Source organism: Chaetodon trifascialis, chromosome 22, assembly GCF_039877785.1.
Source record: "Chaetodon trifascialis isolate fChaTrf1 chromosome 22, fChaTrf1.hap1, whole genome shotgun sequence".
In the NCBI taxonomy this organism is placed as follows: Eukaryota; Metazoa; Chordata; class Actinopteri; order Chaetodontiformes; family Chaetodontidae; genus Chaetodon; species Chaetodon trifascialis.
Window position 1 is genome coordinate 741,362 of NC_092077.1, and position 21,359 is coordinate 762,720.

The 21,359-nt window shown below is 39.9% G+C and overlaps 1 protein-coding gene across 2 annotated transcripts in view; it reads left to right on the top strand.

The window, feature by feature from the left end:
• Window positions 1–1,220: 1,220 nt before the first annotated feature.
• Window positions 1,221–21,359, top strand: part of cog5 (component of oligomeric golgi complex 5) — a 117,261-nt gene continuing 97,122 nt past the window's right edge. The window contains exons 1-5 of one of the 2 annotated variants that reach the window (XM_070991699.1): window positions 1,221–1,407; window positions 4,662–4,801; window positions 5,746–5,803; window positions 12,551–12,605; window positions 14,207–14,276. In XM_070991699.1, the coding sequence (XP_070847800.1) occupies window positions 1,362–1,407; window positions 4,662–4,801; window positions 5,746–5,803; window positions 12,551–12,605; window positions 14,207–14,276 (369 nt within the window). In that variant the 5' untranslated portion in view covers window positions 1,221–1,361. The remainder of the gene's footprint in view (window positions 1,408–4,661; window positions 4,802–5,745; window positions 5,804–12,550; window positions 12,606–14,206; window positions 14,277–21,359) is intronic. The other variant, XM_070991700.1, reaches the window with a different exon arrangement.

Consider the following 21,359-nt stretch of genomic DNA (forward strand, 5'->3'; position numbering starts at 1 on the left):
GCTTAAATGCACCTGAAGGAGACGAGGAGCGAGGAGAGAGGAGGCTTCTGAAGGAGATCAGAGTGAGGATACACCGGTGTAGCCTACGCGGAGGTCTTTTATTATTTAAGGGGCGTGTCGTATGTGGCACACGTTTGAATCATGGTGGGAGCAGGTCTTCACAAATGTAATCTTGATTCTTGTTTCAACTGTGTCCTTTTAACAATTGTATCTGTCACCAAGAAATTAATGAAAATATATATTTACGTTTTTTTAAAGCAAGGCTACAAGGCTGTTGGTTTAATCTACCACACACCCGTCCTCTGTTATGCCTCTAACGGCATATAATTGAAACCTCATCAATAGCAATCAGGAGTAGAACAGTCTGACTGCAGATCTGACCATAATATCACGTTTTACAGCTTTTACAGCTGTGCAAACGTCATCAGTAATTGACGTCGCTTCGGACTGACGCTGTGGAGCGAGGATTTTTCATTTCGGAGTTTCGTTTCCTCTGTCCTCACGTCCCTTCCTCGCACCCCTCTTTCATGTCCTCGCTGGGCGGAGCTAAGACGCGAGGAGAGGAAGCGAGGGAAGGAGACGGGGAGAGCAATTTATGGAATGAAAAGCACCCAATGAGGCGTCTACGGGTGCTTTTCATTCCATAAATTGGTCTGCTCGCGAGGAAGGGACGTGAGGACGGAGGAGACGAAACTCCGAAATGAAAAATCCTCGCTCCACAGCGTCAGTCCGAAGCGACGTCAATTACTGATGACGTTTGCACAGCTGTAAAAGCTGTAAAACGTGATATTATGGTCAGATCTGCAGTCAGACTGTTCTACTCCTGATTGCTATTGATGAGGTTTCAATTATATGCCGTTAGAGGCATAACAGAGGACGGGTGTGTGGTAGATTAAACCAACAGCCTTGTAGCCTTGCTTTAAAAAACCGTAATATACCAAGAATTTTCATTAATTTCTTGGTGACAGATACAATTGTTAAAAGGACACAGTTGAAACAAGAATCAAGATTACATTTGTGAAGACCTGCTCCCGCCATGATTCAAACGTGTGCCACATACGACACGCTCCTTAAATATCAAAAAACTTCCGCGTAGGCTACACCGGTGTATCCTCACTCTGATCTCCTTCAGAAGCCTCCTCTCTCCTCGCTCCTCGTCTCCTTCAGGTGCATTTAAGCAATTGGAAGAGCCTTCATCATGGCGGAGGGGAAACGACTTCCGGGTCGACGAAGGAGAGAGGAGACGAGGAGGCACAATTCAACGTAATGAAAAGCAACCTACGTATATATGTCTATGGAATGAAAAGCACCCCTGCTCGCTCCCGTCTCTCACTTTAAACGTCATATGCGGAAGTATCAAAATGGTGGACGAGAGAGGAGCTTCCACGAATTCCCTTCTGGAAGATGGTAAAAATAACTTTACGAACGATCGTTATGTGTACCATCTTAATGTGTTCGACGTTCTAAATCAATTGTCGGCAACTTTGTAAAATTTTCTACAAAAAGCACTTAACCGGTATTTGCATTTCTTAATTTTTCATATTGTGACGTGTTTGTGCGTATAACGTTAAGTCGCAACGATAACTTGTTTTAAGCACTGGAAATACATTTTGTGCTAAGTTGTACTACAGTTGAAATGATTAATATAACCTGTAAACTACACCGGTGACAGAAACTAAAAAAATAAAATAAAATAAAATAAAAATAACTGCATGGAGTCGTGCAAGGAAGATACAGACAGAGCTGGCTGCGTGTTTCGGTTTAACGAGTGTCCTTGGGTGCATCCCATGGCTCTTAAACTGATAAACTGAAATCGTTTCCTGTCCCTCGTTTTAGATTAGTTTCTTTTTGCACATCAATTAAATATAACGTGTGGCACAGTTACATTACTTTGCCATTGTTTTGTTGTATCCTACTGCTGTATTTTATGATCTATATTAGATGAGCATAGTCACGAGGAGGGGAAGTAACAGAAATTTATATATATATATATATATATATATATATATATATATATATATATATATATAAAAGAGGTGATGAAAACACGTGAATTGAAAAATAGACTTCATTAATTTTTATTCAGAAACAAAATATGCACACATTCCCCTCATTATTTTCATGCAAAGCACAAAAATGCCTCAGCATGGATGAGCTGTTGTTGTTGTACCCCAACCTCTGATTTTATTAATTTAAAGTTAAGTCATTAAAATAGTTGGGGTATGATGAAAACAGGACCAGGTTTCATCATTTTCATCATCATACATTCATTATTCATTCATTTGCATTTGTTATTTAAGATGATTGGTCTCAAGGGTGGGAGTCACAAAAACTAACAGAGGAAAATGGAAAGTGGAAGTAATGAAATGTGAAAATAGAGTGATAAATTGTCAGTTGATTGATAAACTTGACTGACATAAATTTTTGAAACAGTTTTGCACTGGTAATCAACCATTACTGTGTACTGTCTACCATTCATCATTAACAATAACCAACTGACATTTACCATTTACAACATGCAATTTTTGTTACTTCTTCCCAAAATGTAGATCAAAACCACCTCTTCTGACTAAGTTTTTCTCTCTGAACTTGCTGGCCTGGGGTGAATTCAGCTCTGACAATGCCAAGTAAAACATTTATTTAAACAGAAAAGGTGGTGCATTGAGCATCTGGTTGTGTTAGGAAGCTCACTGCCTTAATATGTATCCTGCCCCATCAGCAAATCTGCCTGGCCTTGGCAGAAAGCCTAAAATTCATCAAGAGGCCTTATCCATCTCACCAGGAAAATGAAGAAAAACCCCTGTGTTACTGCAAAAAACTCACATGATAACTTGATGAAGGCTGGGACAATTGTGTTAGTGCCAACCATAATAAGATGAATTAATAACCAGGATCTTCATGACCAGACTCCAAGGGGCACCCCTCTCTTGACCAAGGAGAACCAGAATGCTCGATTGGAATATGCTAGAAAGAATTTGGGTAGCCCTGAGTTCAGGGACACAGTTCTATGGAGCAATGACACAAAATTCACCATAAGCATCAGTGGTTTGTAAGAAAGGTGAGGTTTATGACAAGAATACTATCCTCATGTTCAAGCATGGAGCTGCACTTCACTGCTGATGTGGGAATAGTTTATTGTTGCAGGAACTGGCAGTCTTGACCGTGGGACTGGCATCATAGATTCACAGAAATACCAAGCCATTTTGAGGAGAATATTATATATAAATATTATATTGTCTGTGGTGAACTGAAACCTTTGTAATAATTGGACTCTCCATGAAGACAATGATCCCACTTTGAAGCCAACCAAAGCCTGGTCAAGGAATCAGTCCTGGAATGTCCTGTAGTGTTGTTCTCAGGCTCCAGATTTTAATCCCATAGAAAATCTGTGGTAGGGTTTCAAGAAAGCAGTTGCAGCATGGGAGTGATCAAACCACAATGAGCTGGACGGTTTTGCATGAGAGGAAAAGTTGAAGATTCCACAAGAGAGTCAGAAGCTTGTCAGCACTAACAAAAAATGCTTATTAGAGGTTATCGCAGCAAAATGATGCTCAGCCAAATACTCATTTGAAGAAAATTGGGGCCTGAATAATGATACACATGGACATGAGAAGAATGGTTAAAGATTTCACAAGAGAGGTGTCAGAATCTTGTCAGCACAAACAGAAAATGCTTATTAGATTATTAGCTTATACAGCTCCTTCAGTAACAGACTGCTGCATCCCACCAGCTGTCAGAATGGTTAACTCCAGCATCATGTAATGTGTTGATGCTGTCTTTCTCAATTCTACATCATGAACCAACTTTGTACTAATGTTATCAATGCTAATATATGGTCACATTATGCATTTCATCTGGTGTAATTTCTAAGTTTTTCTTAACAGTGCAATAACACTATTATCCATATTGGCAACTGTACTTTTAGAAATTGTATATATTGTGCATATACATAGTCCTAGTATTTCTCAAATGCAATAGTATTTCTGAAGTGCATACACATACATATATTATTAGTGGTTTTCTCATAAGAATATTAGCAATAGTACTTTTTATGGCAGTAGATATTTTATGGCATTTAAAATTTTTTAATAATCTGTACAAATGTACATATACATAGTTGTTTTTCTATTCTGTATCTTGTACACTTTTTAATTTGACCTCTTTATGCCAGTGTGCTTGCTGTTTGTAATACTTGCTAGCTGTAACGACTAAATTACCCCAGTGGGAATCAATAAAGTCTTATCTTTTCAGAGGTTTTCAAGGCAAAAGGATGCTCCACCATATAATCATTTGAAGAAAATTGGGTTGAATAATAATGTACATGGACATTTGTTGAGAGAACTAAATATTTTTCATTTAAACTCTAAATAATGTCAATTTATGTTTTGAAATTGCTTTTATGTATCAATAAATATTCTTGCGTATCTGTTTTGACATTGCAATGAAAAACTATACAAAGAAGCATTCACATGGACAGCCACACATTGTCTTCCCGTTTTCAACAGCTCTTGTAATTATGACTGTCAGACATTTAAGAGCTAGAGGAGGACATTTCTGGTTTTGTTTTCAGTGCAATACACCACAAACCTGATCATTAGGAATAGTGTTTAAAGTGTGAATATACTGAATAGTTAGTTGATAATATGCTGCTGTGTTCACAGAGTGCTACACTGATTTCCTGGCTGAGGACTTTGATGTGAAGACATATACTGCTCAGGCTATTCATCATGCTGTCATTGCTGAGCAACTGGCTAAACTGGCACAGGGCATCAGTCAGCTTGACAAGGAGCTGCACAGCCAGGTACAAACCCAACACACCACAACACAGCCACATTGACTCAGTCCAGTGTCTGAGGGTCACCTGTAATAGAGATTGCAACATGAATTTTCATTACTGAGAGCTTAAAATAAGACAGTGCACAATTACATTGCCCCCACCTCCAACCCCCACCACCCTCTCATTAACATTGTCACCCCTTCTTCCTCATGGCCCTCAATCATGACCCAAGAGACTACAACAAAGATCAACATTAGAACTCAGCCCATGTCATACTGCACATACGGCGCACTGCGCATATCACTTTATATTTTATATACACTATATACCTCATCTATTCACTTACTTACCTGTTGCACATGTCACTTGTTTACATACCGTGTTGCACGTTTTTATGGTTTCATAGAAATTAGTTGCACCACCTACACCTACCTCATACTGTTTATGTCCGCTTCAGACAAACGCAGTTCTGTCTTAACATTTTGTATAATTTTCCTGTCACTAATTTAGTCCTAGTCAGTTTTACAGAATATTATGTAAGAGTAGGTTGATTTCTTGAGATGACGTTCATGTGGTGCTTATGTGTATTGTATCAGCTTTATGAGAAACTAAATGTAGGTTATAACAGTAAACTGCAAAATCACTAATGGCTGCTCTCTTCAATTCCACCAACACCGTAACCCAGATATTTAGCACTAACCCACTGAAGTGTTGGTATGTTTTATCCTGTTAAATGCAAGTCATTAACACTTCAGTTATTACTGGCCATTTCCTAAAGTATGTTATATGTTTGTAGACTGATTTCATAACTTTCAGGCACCAGTATTATTACTTTATTTAATTTCAGAGTGGAAATTAAGCAGAAACATGAAACTTGCTTTGAAACAGGTCCCACAGGGAACACGGTGGTCACCCTAATATGAAGCCCCATCAATACATCAATATATATTTATGTTTTTTTCCTTCAGGTTGTAGCCAGACATGAAGATCTACTGTCTCAGGCAACTGGGATAGAGTCTCTTGAAGGTAAAGCGCCACATTTGCATATGCTACTCTAGTGGTGTTCTGTCTGTATATCAAATAAGCCACAAAAGAGTTGTAGGCATAGTAACTTCAGTCTGACACGAATGGCAGGAGATGTAATCCAGTTTAAGAACGTTTCTGAAATGTTTTTTTAAATTACATTTTTAAGTCACATGGTGGAAAAATTGTGTGCTCCCATGTGTAATGCAGCTCTAACTGACTCAACTGCACGTGACATCACTTGCTATAATAACGGGAGCAGTGTTTCCCCCAGATCAAGGATCTATTTGTGGTGGTGTGGTTTTTACCTAAGGATTAATGTGTAAAAAATAAAGTCATAAAATGTGAAAATATCTCCACCCTAGCTGGAACCACTGCCTGCTGCCTGCTGCCTGCTTCCTCCCCTACATCTCCCTGCGTAACGTTACCCGTTACTACTATCCCTTCCTCCTCCTCTCTCCCTCTTACTGCCGCATCTCTCTCTCTCTCTGCCGCAGCTGCATCTGCTGCCACAGCTGCGGCGCTAGTTGAAGCCTGAAAATATTGAAAGCAAATACATTTCATACTGATGGAAGACTTGTCACTACTCCATGCGTTTCTTAAGCGTCTTATACCGTTTTGATAATACCCCGTGAGGTCCGGAACCTACCGCCTCTTCAAGACGAGGTCTTTTCTTCTTAAGAAAATATTTTTCTATACTCATCTGTGTAAAGGAGTGAACATCCAAGTTAATTACTAATGAGCAGAGATTAAGATTATGGCAGCAGCTCTGATGCCTCTCGGCTAACATACACTAACAGTTAATGTCTCTGCACATGTGTCAGCTTCCAGGTATGATACAGACACAGGCTGATATAACATAATGAGTTAGAGTTGTTCGGACCACTTTTGGGCTTATTTGACCACTTTGTACTGGCACGTCTTACCTTCGTCGTTCGAGCCAGGCCTCTTCCACCACGACTTTTTCTTCTGCGTCTTATTAATTTATAGGCGGCGTTACAATGCATACCGCCACCCAGTGCGCCAGAATTGTAACGACACGCGACATTCTCAAAGCAAACAGTCCGGAGGCGAGGTCGAGTCAAAAGCCGAAAAATGTATTTGTGGCGGCTAAAATGTATTCGTGGCGGGCCGCCACAAATAAATGAACGTGTGGGAAACACTGGGGAGCATTGACAATCAACATTCAACATGCAGTAAATCTGTTTTGTCTTAAACAGTAGCTCCTCCAGAGTTACCATTGGCCTCTTTGTTGCTTCTCTGATTAAACCTGTTTAATGAGCTCTGTGGTTTTCACGATGCTGTTGATTTAACTAATTATGTAACATCGTAGTTTTCTGAAGGGAGTGAATGCATATAAATATTTTAAAGACCATGTATTGATAATTCTATCAGTTCTGATTGTAAGTGCTCTAGAACAGTGGTTCCCAACCTTTTTTCCTTGAAGCCCCCTTGCCTGTGTCCAAGACAAGCCTGGCCCCCAACCCCAGCTCCTACCTGCATACCCTCACCAAAAGAATAAAGTGATTAATTACTTTAATTTGCAAAAATAAGCAGCAATTGTAGGTTTTTGTTTTTATTCTCCTTGTTTTCCACTGTATATAGACAAATTTCTTCCTTTTTATGTCATCAGGTGTATCTCTCTCTCTCTCTCTCTCTCTCTCTCACACACACACACACACACACACACACACACACACACACACACACACACAGAGTTTAATTTTTGACAACCAAACAGGTCTACCTCATTATAACAGAAAGATAATGACTCTGTTAAAATATATCAGCATCTATACAGTTTTCTTTCCTTCTGTTTGTCACCAGGTGTTTAAAATATAAGCAGAAAAAAATAACTGCAAGGACATTTAACTATGTCTATTTTCGTGAGAGCTAAGCATAAAACTTTAACAGTTTTCCTTTAACAACTGAACAGATGAACAGAGTGGACGAGAGATCGACCGATATGGATTTTTCAGGGCCGACACTGATTATTAATAATCAAGTGAAACCGATAGCCGATATTAAGAACCGATATTCGTTTGCAGCGAAAATGAAGATTTTGGTGTCAAAATTTAGAGTAACACACCTGGAATTAGAACAAATACAGTATACTGTTTGTTTGTTTGTTTTGTGTGCACTGAAAAAAAAACCTTAACTTTTTGTAAAATAATACAAACACAAAATCTTAATTGAAATGCCTCTAAGTTTAGTTATTTTTAAAACATAAAGTGCAGGGGCCATCCAGCAGCATTTTTTTAAAACTCACTCAAATGAATAAATAAATAAATAAAATAGCTCACTGAATTTTTGAAACATCAACAAAATAAACTGAACTGAACTGTTCTGAAATTTGGGTCTGAGTTAGTACTCCCAGTTCAGTAGCACCAGACTGTGGTGCAGAAAGCAGAGCTGCTCAGCGTGCTCTCCTGTTAGGTGGCTTCTCTTCTTCTCATAAAGTGCAGAGACTTTGCTTAAGATTCGCTCGCTTGGCACAGAAGAGGGTGGTGCACAGAGAAATTTTCTTGCTTGTAAGGCAAGAAGCTGGAAATGCCCTTCGTTGTGTTTTCACCACTGTAGTGGATCTCCCTTACGCCTGTCTATGACAGGCTCCTTGAGGTACAGGTTCAGCTAATGATGTCTTATGTTCTCTCTCTCTCAGGTACATCTGATCCAGCCTGATTAAAAGCAAACCGAGAAAGAGGGTGGCAGGAACCTTGGCTCACTACATTTATTTGATAGCTTTAGTAGTTACTTTTCAGATAATATTTTTACATAAAACAGCAGTTGTTCACTTGTGGTTCCTTATTTATTATTATATTATATTTACATATATTTAGAGAAATAAAGGCATATTCTGAATCTCAGAACAGTAGGCTAGATGTAAACTGTATGTCGTATTGCATAAATAAGAATAAGGCACTTAGCAACTGTAAATGCAAACAATAAAGGCTTCATTACACACATGAGTTGTAGACGCGACGGTAAATTTATTGATTGAAAATAAAACACACTGAGAATAATCTCCTCGACATGTGCTCTCTGCCTGACTCATATCCCTGGACTTTTCGAGTGACAGGCAAAAAGACGATCATTTAACACCAGCTTTGAACACTAACTAAACCAACACAGTTTAGTTGCTGCACCATAGTGTAGTGAGAGCACGAGTGCTGAGGGAGAGGCGATTGTAAACAAACAAGGACATGTTAGCGCGTAGTACTGTTAAACCTATAGGCTATAATCACCTCCGGTGTTGTTTATTAATAAACCAGGAGCTGCCCCATGGGCTGAGACATGTTAGGAGATTTATTATTCCCACAAAGTAATGGTAACCTAAAGGGCCTGCTTTATTATTGTGCGTCTGGCCCCAGCTATAAAGCCGTTGCGGCAATTATAATGTAGCAGTGGGTCATCATGAAATACGGCTTGTTGAAGTTGGGAACAGTTTCATCTCCAGAGCCAAACAGCAGAATTCAGCAGGTTTTCCTCCCTTATACTTGCTATAGTCTACCTACCGGTATGTCATTATGTCTTTGTTTTTTTGTTTGTTTGTTTGTTTGTTTTTTTGTTTGTTTGATTTATCTTTCAAAGTCGTATGCTTGATGTGATTAGACAAGTAGGTTGGTGAAATGTCAACTCTGGGCTTGCATGTCATCACTGTAATTGATCATAAGGTTGTGGTATTTTTAAAACTTCATCATAGAGGGTTTTTATTGCAACTTCGACTGACTCTGTTGCCTTATCTCTGCTGGATCACCAGTGTGGTCGTCTGCTTCTCCTTCCATCTGTGGCGCTGCATGTAGAGGCTTCAGTGTTGATTGGCTGTCACTGACTCACTTGTGCCATGTAGCCAATCAGTGAGGGCTGTGGGCGGGACATTGTTACACAGCCAAGAGTGGTGACTTCAGGCAGAGACACGGCTGCATCAGAGCCAAAGGAGCGCGATTTAATAAACAGTAATTAATTTTATTGGTTAACGGTGGAAAAAACAGCAGATGACGATTATCAAAAAATGGCGAATATTGGCCGATGTTATCGGCCAGGCCGATAATTGGTCGATCCCTAGAGTGGACACACACACACACACACACACACACACACACACACACACACACACACACACACACACACACACACACCATCTTACATAAGGAATAAAGATAGACTTTCAGAGAAGTATCAGCACCTATGTTTTTACTCTGTGCCAGTTTATTCATTTATAAACTAATGGCCACCTTAGGCTTGCATACCTTTAACCAGGGATGCAATATCAGGTGTGATGGTTGTGACAGCCAGTCCAAAATCCTGGTGGACATCAAGTCTGTTTCTGGCTTTTGTTTTTATTGTCACAAGGCACTGAATACTGTCTCAGACAAGTATGTAGTGCTGAATGGCAGAATAAACTTTTTTACTGCATGTTTCGCCAGTCTGGGAGCAACAGCTTGGGCTCTATTTTCAATTCCACAAATACTCACTTAATGACAAAGCTGGGCGGCGAGGCACTGCCTCCTCTCCCTTGCGCTCTGCTGCTCTCCCAGTTGACACGGCACATGTAGTTCGGCCTCTCTCCGTCTAAAGTCCCTTAATGTGTCCTCCGTGAGTTCATACAGTAGTGACATCCACGTCGTACAGCCATGTTGTGTAAAACGCAACATGCCACGAAGAATGCACCAACACTCTGAGGGCTGTATGGTAATGAACCACCTGTCCGGTCCAGACATCTAAAACGCATTTTGAGAACCCCAAATGTGCATTTGAGGACTGACCGACCACTGCTGAAAACACTGTTAAAACCACGCTGCTGTCTTGTTGATGGTGTGATATATGGCGTCACCAACCACGTTTTCAGTGGATAGCCGTTATCACCTAGCAGCCACCCATCCAGAGGGGTGTCCCCTGAAAGACTGTTGGGATGCTAGAATTTGCCAGGATGAATGAGTCATGTGCCGACCCGGGGAAATTGGCATACACGTTTGTCACCAGGCAATTTGAGTCACAGATCACCAGACATCTCTGTTTCACCTGTGTACATTCGGTCAGGTTGAGTGATCACTAGGCATGCCGAACGCACTTGCGATGTGGTCAGATGACATACTAATCAAAATATATAAATTTAGGTCTGACTGTATGTGCTGACTCAGATAGTTGCATTGAATCATGGCTTTAGCTGATTATTGATCGCAGTGAAATGCCAGACACTGTGGAAACCTGCCTGTGAGGTATTGGTGACGTGGGTGTGCGACTCCGCCGGTTTGCGAAAATCCACTTGCCCAGCGGTGGGCCGCTGGCACACAGAGTTGACCAGGTCTGGGGTGGCAAGCTTTCAGCGCACTTTTACGCTGCCAGCGTGGACCGAAATGGACCGAAAATCCAAATCTGACGGCTTATTATGCTGACACCTCCCCCTACTGCGCCGCAATGCCCATCCTGGCGTACCTCTGTGCACCTCGGTTTACCAAAATACCAAGTGCGCTGCGCGTCCGTCTGCACTGCACGAAAATACCACTGCACGGGGTGCGCAATTTTTTGTATCCATTCTCCTGAAAATATTTTTTGACACAGAATCAGCTTGAAGCTCAGCTCTTAATTCCTTGAATTTTTCTTGCAGTTCCATAAAATGCATGAGCACTTGTCCATGCGACAACCACTGCACCTCTGTGTGTAGCAGCAGTGTTTGATATGCTTCATCCTCACACAGCTGGGCAAAACGTCTCTTGTTAGATGGGCGAGCTTTGATAAAGTTTACAACTTTAACAACAGTTCACAGGGTGTTACCAAGGTCTTCTGAAAGTTTTTTTACTTGCCAGTGCTTGCCGATGTAGCATGCAGTGGAAAATCACGCACCTTGGGGCTTTCCTTCAGGCGGCTGTTAAACCCCTTGTTTTTACCCATCATTGCTGTGGCCCCATCAGTGCAACATGCGACCAGGTTTTCAAAGGGCAGATTGTTGGATGAGAGATGTAAGTTCACAGCCATAAATAAATTCTTGCCGGTTGTTGTTGTTGCTAGATTTGTAGACATAAAAATGTCTTGCCTCAAATCCTCACCGTCAATATAGTGCACACAAACAATGAGGACGGACTCATCTGACACTGTTGTTGTTTCGTCCAGCTGAATGGTAAAATTAACATTCCTCAGCTTCTCGTGCAGCTGGTTTTGGCAGTCCGCAGCCATTTTAGCAATTCTGTCTTTCACAGTGTTGTCCAAAAGTGGGACAGTTTTCACTTTAACAGCAACATGCAGTCTCCACAATTTTCAGGCAGGCAGGTTTGATTAGCTGCTCTAATTTTATTTTGTTGGGCTTTTCTAGCCTTAATTATAAAGACAGCTAAAGGTATGACAGGAAAGGGGGTAGAGAGAGAGGGGACAACACGCAGCAAATGAGCCACAGCTGCTCTCCAATATTGTGTGGCTTTTTAGCCTTTGCAATTAACAGTGAACAGTCAGATGACACCTCCGTGGCTCTGTGTAAATCGCTACCTGCTCTTTCAAAAGTTTTCTGATGTCCGTGGATCTTTTGGATAGTGCCAATTGCTTCCCTCTCTCAAAATATTCGCGACTTTCACCAATAGTCTGGTGGTTGTTTTTTGTTTTTGAAACTATGCCTGTACAACTTTTTCAGTTCTTGGGTTTTACCACAAGAGACAGTCAGAATTCCTCTGATGAAGTCTGCTAACAAAGGAGCTCTTGAAATTAGTGTCAACATGCACTGAAAGGAAAATATTTTGTTGTTGCTATTGTTGTTTTCAGGGGTCCTTCATATGATGCAGTCAAGGATCAGTGCTCTGCAGGCAGCTGTTGACAGGTAAATATGTTTTGGTGTAGATTAGATGCATTTACCCAGATATGATTACCTTCTAGGACTGCTGATTCATATTCACACACCTGTTTATTTTGAATGTATCTATCCTTTGCTGGGCCTTGGAATTCAATGATTGTGTATTTGATTTGAGTCCATAAAGACTCTAAAAAAAATTGGTTACAAATTTTTTCTCAGCAATATTGTCTATTTCTTACAACATAAGCAACAAAGTTGACATTTTGACAAAAACATTCTCAATTATTATATTTTAGGAGTTTAACACTGAGAAACTCATCTGCTCTACTTGTGTGGTTTGAACAGATTTGATTGAGTGACATGATAATATAAGCAAAACAACAGCTTTGATTCAAATTTTGCTAAATTCTGATTTGAGCATGACATAACTTTTTCCACCTGGCTTTGGCAAAAGTGATGTGTAAGACCCCATCACTCAAAGTTAGGCACTAATTGAGAAAATAGGTTTTCAGGACCTTTAGAAGTTTTGTAAAATTGATATATAACATTGAAGTACTTCAGCTGTAGAGACAGAATGTTATTCCTAAAGATGCCTTGCCTTCCTTGTCCAACTATCATTACATCCTGAGGAAAACTAGATGTGTGTTGTGGGGTTGTGTCTATCAGTGGATTAAACCAGTGATTTCTTTTAGGATTTCTTGACTGGACAAAATTATGAGTAGAAACTGAGGCCTCTGAAGTGTTGAATTTCAGATTTTTGTTTCCACTATTCCCTCCCCCAGTTTTGGCACAAATCACAGCCCACAGTGCATGTAGTGGGCCAAACCACAAAACTGTGGTTCAACTTGATGAGCACTGTTTGAACAGATTAATTGTGAAAGGAAATCAATAACAATATCAGCACCACATTTTTCTCTGCTCATCCACTAGTCAAAAAATGTTAGCAATTTGACCTCACTGACATTAATAATTTCAGGCAAGTGTCTATGTTCTCACTTTTAGTAGGTTTAGATAAGAAAGTGGTTGTTCAACTCTTACTAATAAAAACAATATATTTCGATTTTTCATAGGTCATGAATGACTTATTATTATGAGCTGATGCTGGCTCTGTGCTTTGTCCAATCCATTCATTCTTTAGGTCTCTTCATATGTGGATGCAACATTAGTTTACACTTTTATGCAAATGACACTGTAATTTATCTAAACTGTGATCCTGAAAATTTTATTCTTCCAAAACTACACTTGTGACATCAAATGGATGTATCAGAATTCCCTCCAATAGCGATTACACAGAGACAATATTCATAGCTGCAAATAACATAGTGCAAATATCCTATTCTCAAATTTTCTCAGGACACTGAGTCTGTAAACCTCAATTCATAGGAATCTTGGTGTCATCTTAAACTGCAGCCTCAGCTTAGATGAACACATTAAGTCTATGTTTCAGTCCTGTGCGTTTACATGTCAAAAACACTTCATATATTTGACTAGCAAATACAGTATATCTTTCCAGCAAGAACCTGGAAAAGTATTCACACCTTCATCACCCATCAACTGGACTGTTAACTTTCTGGCATCTGTATCAGTTCTCTATCCTGTTTACAGTTATTACATGCATGTCTTTCCAGAATAAGGATGAAGATTGTTGACCCATACAACAAGATTGTGGCTAGGATCACCCAGCTTGCCAGACTGCAGGTAACTATCCACCACACATCTTCCACGATTGAAATCGGCCTGCAATCAGCAGCAACCCACTTTGCGATTGAGTTTGTCAGTTTTTCTGTCGTGGCTTTGCTCATCCGTTTTCCTAACTCAGCAAGTGTGGGTTGGTGGAGTGAGCTCACGGTAGCACTAGCGGCACTAGCAGCAACTACATGTTTAGCGTTTAAATGATAATTCAGGCTAGAGCTGCTATGGTGATAGGAAAATTCTATTTTACACAAGGTACAAAACTGCGTTCTTGTAGATAAACTTGCTGTTCAAAGGTCCAAGTAGGCTTGCCTCGCTCTCCGGTGTCGCATCCATGTCTGTTGTCACCTTGCTTTTGACTAGTGGCGCAGGTAGGATGCGACCTGCCGCTGCAGCCTACGGGTCACTCAAAGGGCCAAATTTAAAATGCTTGCGCATTGACTTGCCACTCATGATTAATTGCCTTAATTTTTATAGCGCGTTAATTTGCAGCGTAATTAATTAATCTAATTAACGCGTTAAACTGACAGCCCTAGATAAAATATTATTGAAACTGCGGCTGTCAAAAGGTCTTAGGTCTCTCTCCTTGGGGTGATGGCTCTGTCTCACTGTCTCAATTTTCCTGAGTGTGTGTGTGAAAAAGAGAGAGAGAGGCATAGGGTGTTGAAAAAGTACTCTGTGAGTTCTGTTTAAAAAAAAAAAAAGTACTGCAGGTCCATAGAAACTGCCCAAACCACATTATTGAACACATATCACACGAACTTCTGCATTGACTGGAACTGATGCTCACAGCTGGTATACCAGGTTGGGTCCGGCAGTCTTTTGCAGAACCAGGTCTTTGCAAGAGCTAGTTTTGAAAATAACTGCTCTCAGCAGTGGGCTGTTGCTTTGCAACTCAGTGATTTATGTGACAAGGATGATTTTGGATATAGATGTATCAATTTTAATCTCGATTTGGCAGGTCCACTGTGGCAGAGTTCATGTTCTAGGTTGTCTTGTACGTGGCATGGTTTCACATTAAATGGCATAGCAAATATGTTCAATACCCTTAGTTTACTTTTCATGATCTGAAATATCTCTTCAAATGCCTTAAGGACTTTTGCACACTCACCAGCATATTCAGATGTCATAGCAGGTTTTGTTCTTGCCAAGTAGGAAAATGCAGTGTTACCCCTTTTGGTGTGTCTGTGAAGATTCTCGTTCATCCAGGTCGCAGTACATCTAAGTGCTTTCCAAAGGCAACTGGACTTGCTTGAGGTTCTTCTATATGTTGAATTCAGGTACCACTCAGAAGAACGTGTTAGTTTGTTGCTATTTTGCTACTGTCTTTATCACAGAAAAAAAGTAATTGCTCTTTTTTATGTATGAATTGCCTTGCGGGCAGGGGCGGATCCAGAGTATTTTCAGGTGGGGGGGCACAGGGGGTAACAACAGTTAAACTGGGGGGGCCACCCAAAAATGACAAAAATGAAAGCTGCCACCGACCTCTGTCTTCAATATTTAGACTACTAAATGGAAACAATTACTTTTCTTAGATTGTACAGTTACACGGTGTATTTTTTGTCTTCATGCTTTTGTTGGCTACTTTAACTCTTATCTTGTACGGAAGGTGCATATGACCTTTTCATTTTCCACTGTCAACATTAAAATCTGATGGACATGTCCCCTTTACAATATTCTCATCAACATCTGGCTCTTATGTGCAATTAGTAAGCTCACCAATAGTAGACTTTACAGCATTGTCAATGATCACATCACATATTGCAACATTTATTACATTTTTTAATCATTATGATCAGTACTCCTCAACTCTGTAGTAAACAAGAAGTGTTAAGCAGAATAAGCAGCACCATAAACTCAACAGAGAACAACAATATTCTATACACTTAATCAGTAGTTAGTGCTCAGCTCTGTACAGTAAATATCTCAGTTTTCTGTCTAGTAATCAGTTTTAAGCAGAATAAGCACCACTCAAATTCTCAGTGGAATTTCAAAGTTATCATTATCACTTCTAAACAACTGTATTTTGCGATTTCCATGTTGGCTACTAAACAACCTAATGAACTCCATATCCAGTGCCTTGGCTCTCTTGGACTCCACACTTAGTACCCCAAGGTCACTCAGTCTCTCATTGTTCATGGTGGTGCGCAAGTGATTTTTTTATCAGTTTCAATGTAGAAAAGCTGCGTTCACAAGCAGCTGTGCTTACAGGTAGGGCCATGGCAATTTTGCACAGTTCTGAACAGTTCAAAGAAGACCTCACTGAATGGCTCCAGGAACTCTGTGAACGCAAGCAAACTGATAAGCTTCTTCATTCCAGCCGCCTCAGTTCATGCTTAAGATCACCCAGGTTTGTGTTGTAAATGGTTTCCTTTTCATGATATCACAATTGGTTTGGGAAAAACGCACATACATACGATCCAGACAGAAAATGTATATAGGCGCTGCAACAAAGAAAAAAAGCATGAACCCTCTGGCACTGCTTTCACTGTGTCCACAATTACCAAATTAAGGCATAGTGCATTGCGGTGCATGTAAAAGGCATGCTTCGCCAGTGACTGTATCCTTGCAGACACACCATTGTGTCTGCCGCTCATCACTGAGGCCCCATCATAGCCTTGCCCAACCATCTGCTCTCTATATTCCAATCCATACTTTTGGAGGCTATTCGCAATTTTCTCCGTTAGCCCAGCAGCATCAAGTTTATCGGCATGTTCAAAATGCATGAAACTTTCATGCACTGTTCCCTTGTAGTAGTGCCTGAGCACTAATGAAATTTGTTCTTGTTTTTTTAAGTCTTTTGTTTCATCAAATAGACTGCTGAACACCCTGCTTTGTTTTACCTCCTCAACAATGTCCTTCTTAAGCATCTCAGCCAACACCTCTAAAATCTCATTTTGAATGTGGTGACTTGTATATTTTGCATTGCTATGTCCCATTTTCTGTTTAACTAAAGGGTCGTGCTTGGCAATAAGTTCCATAATGGCCAAAAAGTTTCCTTTGTTGCCTGAGTCCTCTGACTCTCGATGGCCACGCTGGGCCATGTTCTGGGTGGCTGTACACAGCAGGACATCAGCAGTTGTTTTGATATACTTTCTGTTTTCTTCTACCTTTTTTTGGTACTGTTAATCCATTGCCTGGAATAAAGATGTATTGTTCTTGACACCCCTCTTATACTCTGTGCATGCCACCATGGCATTAAGATGGTGCTCTGCCTTGGCATGCATCTGGAATCCTCCATCTTTGTATGTGGCCTTTTTCCAGTTTGAAAAACCAGTATCTGAAGTAAACGTTGTGTCAGGAGCAGAGGGGAGCGAAAAATGCCTGCATACAAAACAATATGCACTATCCTGGCATTGAGAATACTCCAGCAAACTGTAGACTTTGTACCAGGAGGCGGTAAAGGCTCTCATCCTACCCTGTCCGTACTGAGTGCGAGGTAAGGCCTTCAGGATCGGTTGTGCAGGGCCCGCAGCTCTTGTTTGAGAAATATCTGGTAGTATTAAAAGTAGTGCTGTCAATCAATTAAAATATTTAATCGTGATTAATCGCATAAATGTCATAGTTAACTCGCGATTAATCGCAAATTAATCGCACATTTTTATCTATTCCAAATGTCCCATTAATTATCATTTTAATATTGTTGTCAACATGGAAAGTGGATAGGCTTGCTTTGTACAAATGTTTTTTATTGAAAACAATAACGTTGTAGTGTTATATTTCACACTAACATTCTCACTTTGAGCAGTCATTCACATTTGAATGAATCAAATCTAACACAATTTAATACTGTCAATAAACAGATGACAAAAAAATAAATGCTTGGTTACAAAAAAGCCCCTTCAACAATCCTTTCTAAGGGATCAAAACAGGGTGATACAAAATAAAGTCACAAAGTGTACATCATTGTAAACTAGGATTTAGCCTATAGTGCAGTTAAACCATGGCTTATGTAGCGTACCCGCCGAGAGATGGTGAAAGACTCGACTGATGGTTTAATGTTTATTGTTGTCACAAACCTCCTTTAAACCAACGTGAGAACTGTCAAATAAACAAAAGCAAAACAATAAATTTTCTGCTTGTATCTGTAATAGATGGCAAACAAACACAGCACTCTCTCCGACAACACAGCGTAAGACCACGCAATAAGCCGCCAATTTACCAAGCAAGCGGTCAACAGAGTTAACATATTTCCGAGTAAAAGACCGTAACACACCAACCTTGTGCCTCCTTGGGGGTAGCTAGAAAACATACAGCCTTTGAAAGGTTAGTTTCCGTTTCACCTTGTCTTTAAACTTTTAGCGTTTTTTGCCATTAGCTCTTAAATGCTGTTGTCAAATGCCTTTATTTTTCCCGGTAGTGCAATACAGGAAGCAAGGAAGTAGAAAATACTGGTCTTCAAAATAAAATCTTACCATTCAGAAACGGAACCACCAGCTCCAAAACAGGCGAAAAAAAAAAAATATATATATATATAAAACAGAGGAAATGACATTTTCCTTTAAGCAATCAAAATCATAAAATTTACAAATGAGGAAATCACGCTAAAAAGTGCATTCAAAGCATACTCAACTCTTGTTCGCATCCATTTCGGCATTTCGCGCTTGACATCCGCCTACTCTTTCACAGCTAGCGAGCAGGCAAGACCAAAACATGCGTGGGGCGTGTCTATTGTTTTGTTTCCGGTTTACAATCGGAACCTGTAGTTTTTGTAACGTTACTAGCAATGGCCACAGCTTATAAAAAACTACAAGTTCACTAGGTCACAAAGAACGTTAATCGCGCGATAAAAAAATGACGCCGTTAAAATTGATTTGCGTTAACGCCTTAATAACGCGATATTTTTGACAGCACTAATTAAAAGTTTCAAAATGAGTCTGTGGAAACTAATCCTCATGCTCAATGCTGAAATTCAAAAATCAAAAAATGTGATTTTCTTCTTGTTCCTACAGCTGAATGTTTGAGCTTCACTGTTCAGAGTTATGTATGTGCAGATTTTGACACTTGAGGACTGTTTTTACACACACGAAGTGGCCAATCAGAATGCAGGGGGGGCGGGTGCCCCCCGTGCCTCCATGGAAGACCCGTCCCTGCTTGCCGACTGGATCAAGCAGTCTTGTGGGCAATATGCACAGAGGCTGGAGGTTCCCAACCTCTGGTCTATGAGAATTAATGCAGCTGAAGTTAAAATACTCACCAAAATGACATTTGCACATGTTTAACAAGTTTCTAAAATTACGTTTACAGTCAAATTAAAGAGACCATATTATGCTTATTTCCTGGTTGATAGTTTTATTTTAGGTGTCTGCCAGAACAGGTTTACATGCTTCAGTGTTAAAAAACACGTTATTTTTCTTGTGGTTTCCAGTACTAAAGCAACACTTTTGTCACTGAAACGCCTTATTTTAGTTCCAGTCTTCTAGAAGGCCTACCTCCCAAAAAGCCCAGTCTCTTCTAATTGATCAGCTCAGACAGGCCTTGTTGCCTGTCAGCTCTAATGTGGTTTTAGCTTCCAGCTAGCCTTACTTTTACTGTGAATATTACCACAATAACGGGTTCTAAAATAAAATCTTCCATACTTGGAATTAAATCAGTTTTGTCATGTTTGTGTGTGGTATCATGGCCAAATTGTCTGGCACCAAGGCCAATGGAAATGTTAGCTTTTTCTGCATGACTATATCGCTCTGATTGAATTTAAGAACCCGTCAAATCGAAAAAACTCCAGAGTACGCAACAAAAATCCTCATCTACTTAACCAAATCAAGTGCTTGATTAAGTTTATTAAATAGATGACCCAACATCATAGCGTCAAAAAATATACACATTAAAATTGGTACCAGAACATCAACCTACTTCATTATTTTCAACTGAAAAACCATCTAACCTAGGAGCCTTTCTTTAATTCATTCATTTCCTCCACATTAGCAGGAATGTCCACGGCATACAAATATGAGTAAAAGTTCTTAAAGACTTAAAGGAAGTGTTCCTGCGATAACTAACTGCCTTGCCAATAATTTTCCTAACTTTTCTCCACTTTTGTAGAAATTTGATTCAAGTCTGAATATGGCAAATACAGACATCTTGTTAAATATCTCAACGCATTTTTAACATCACATATCTGTTTTGATAAGGCCTCAGTGTAATTCTTAGATAATTTGATAACAAATAATAATAACCTTTCCTTTTCCTCCTTTTCTCTGATATTTACTGTTGAAATACTGAGTCTCAAAGTCTCATCTACCACTCCTGGCTCTCTCGGAATCTGTAGTTAAACACTTCTTAACTGTAGCATGATCTGTTAATACTATGACCCTTATCCTACTATCAGTGACAGATTCAATAACATTTTTGGATACTGAAAAATAATTTACTTGAGAATGTCTATTATGTAGGGATGTAATGATAGCAAAAACTCATTGTACAATGCTGTGGTGTGAAAAAGTGTTTGCCCTCTTCCTGATTTCTTATTTTTTTGCATGTTTGTCACACTTAAATGTTTCAGATCATCCAACAAATTTAAATATTTAAAAAGATAACACAAGTAAACACAAAATGCAGTTTTTAAATGAAGGTGTTTATTATTAAGAGGTTAAAAAAAATCCAAACCTACATGGCCCCGTGTGAAAAAGCGATTGCCCCTGAACCTAACGACTGATTGGGCCACCCTTAGCAGCAAAAACTGCAATCAAGTCTTTTACACCGCTGTGGAGGAATTTTGGCCCACTCATCTTTGCAGAATTGTTGTAATTCAGCCAAATTGGAGGGTTTGCGAGCATGAACCGCCTTTTTAAGGTCATGCCACAGCATCTCAATTGGATTCAGGTCAGGACTTTGACTAGGCCACTCCAAAGTCTTCATTTTGTTCTTCTTAAGCCGTTCAGAGGTGGACTTGCTGGTGTGTTGTGGATCATTGTGCTGCTGCAGAACCCAAGTGTGCTTCAGCTTGAGGTCACAAGCAGATTGCCAGGCATTCTCCTTCAGCATTTTTTGGTAGACAACAGAATTCATTGTTTATATGATGTTCCTTCTCTGAAATGCTGTGTAACTTTTATGCCAGATGTAATGGGACACACACCTTCCACAAAGTTC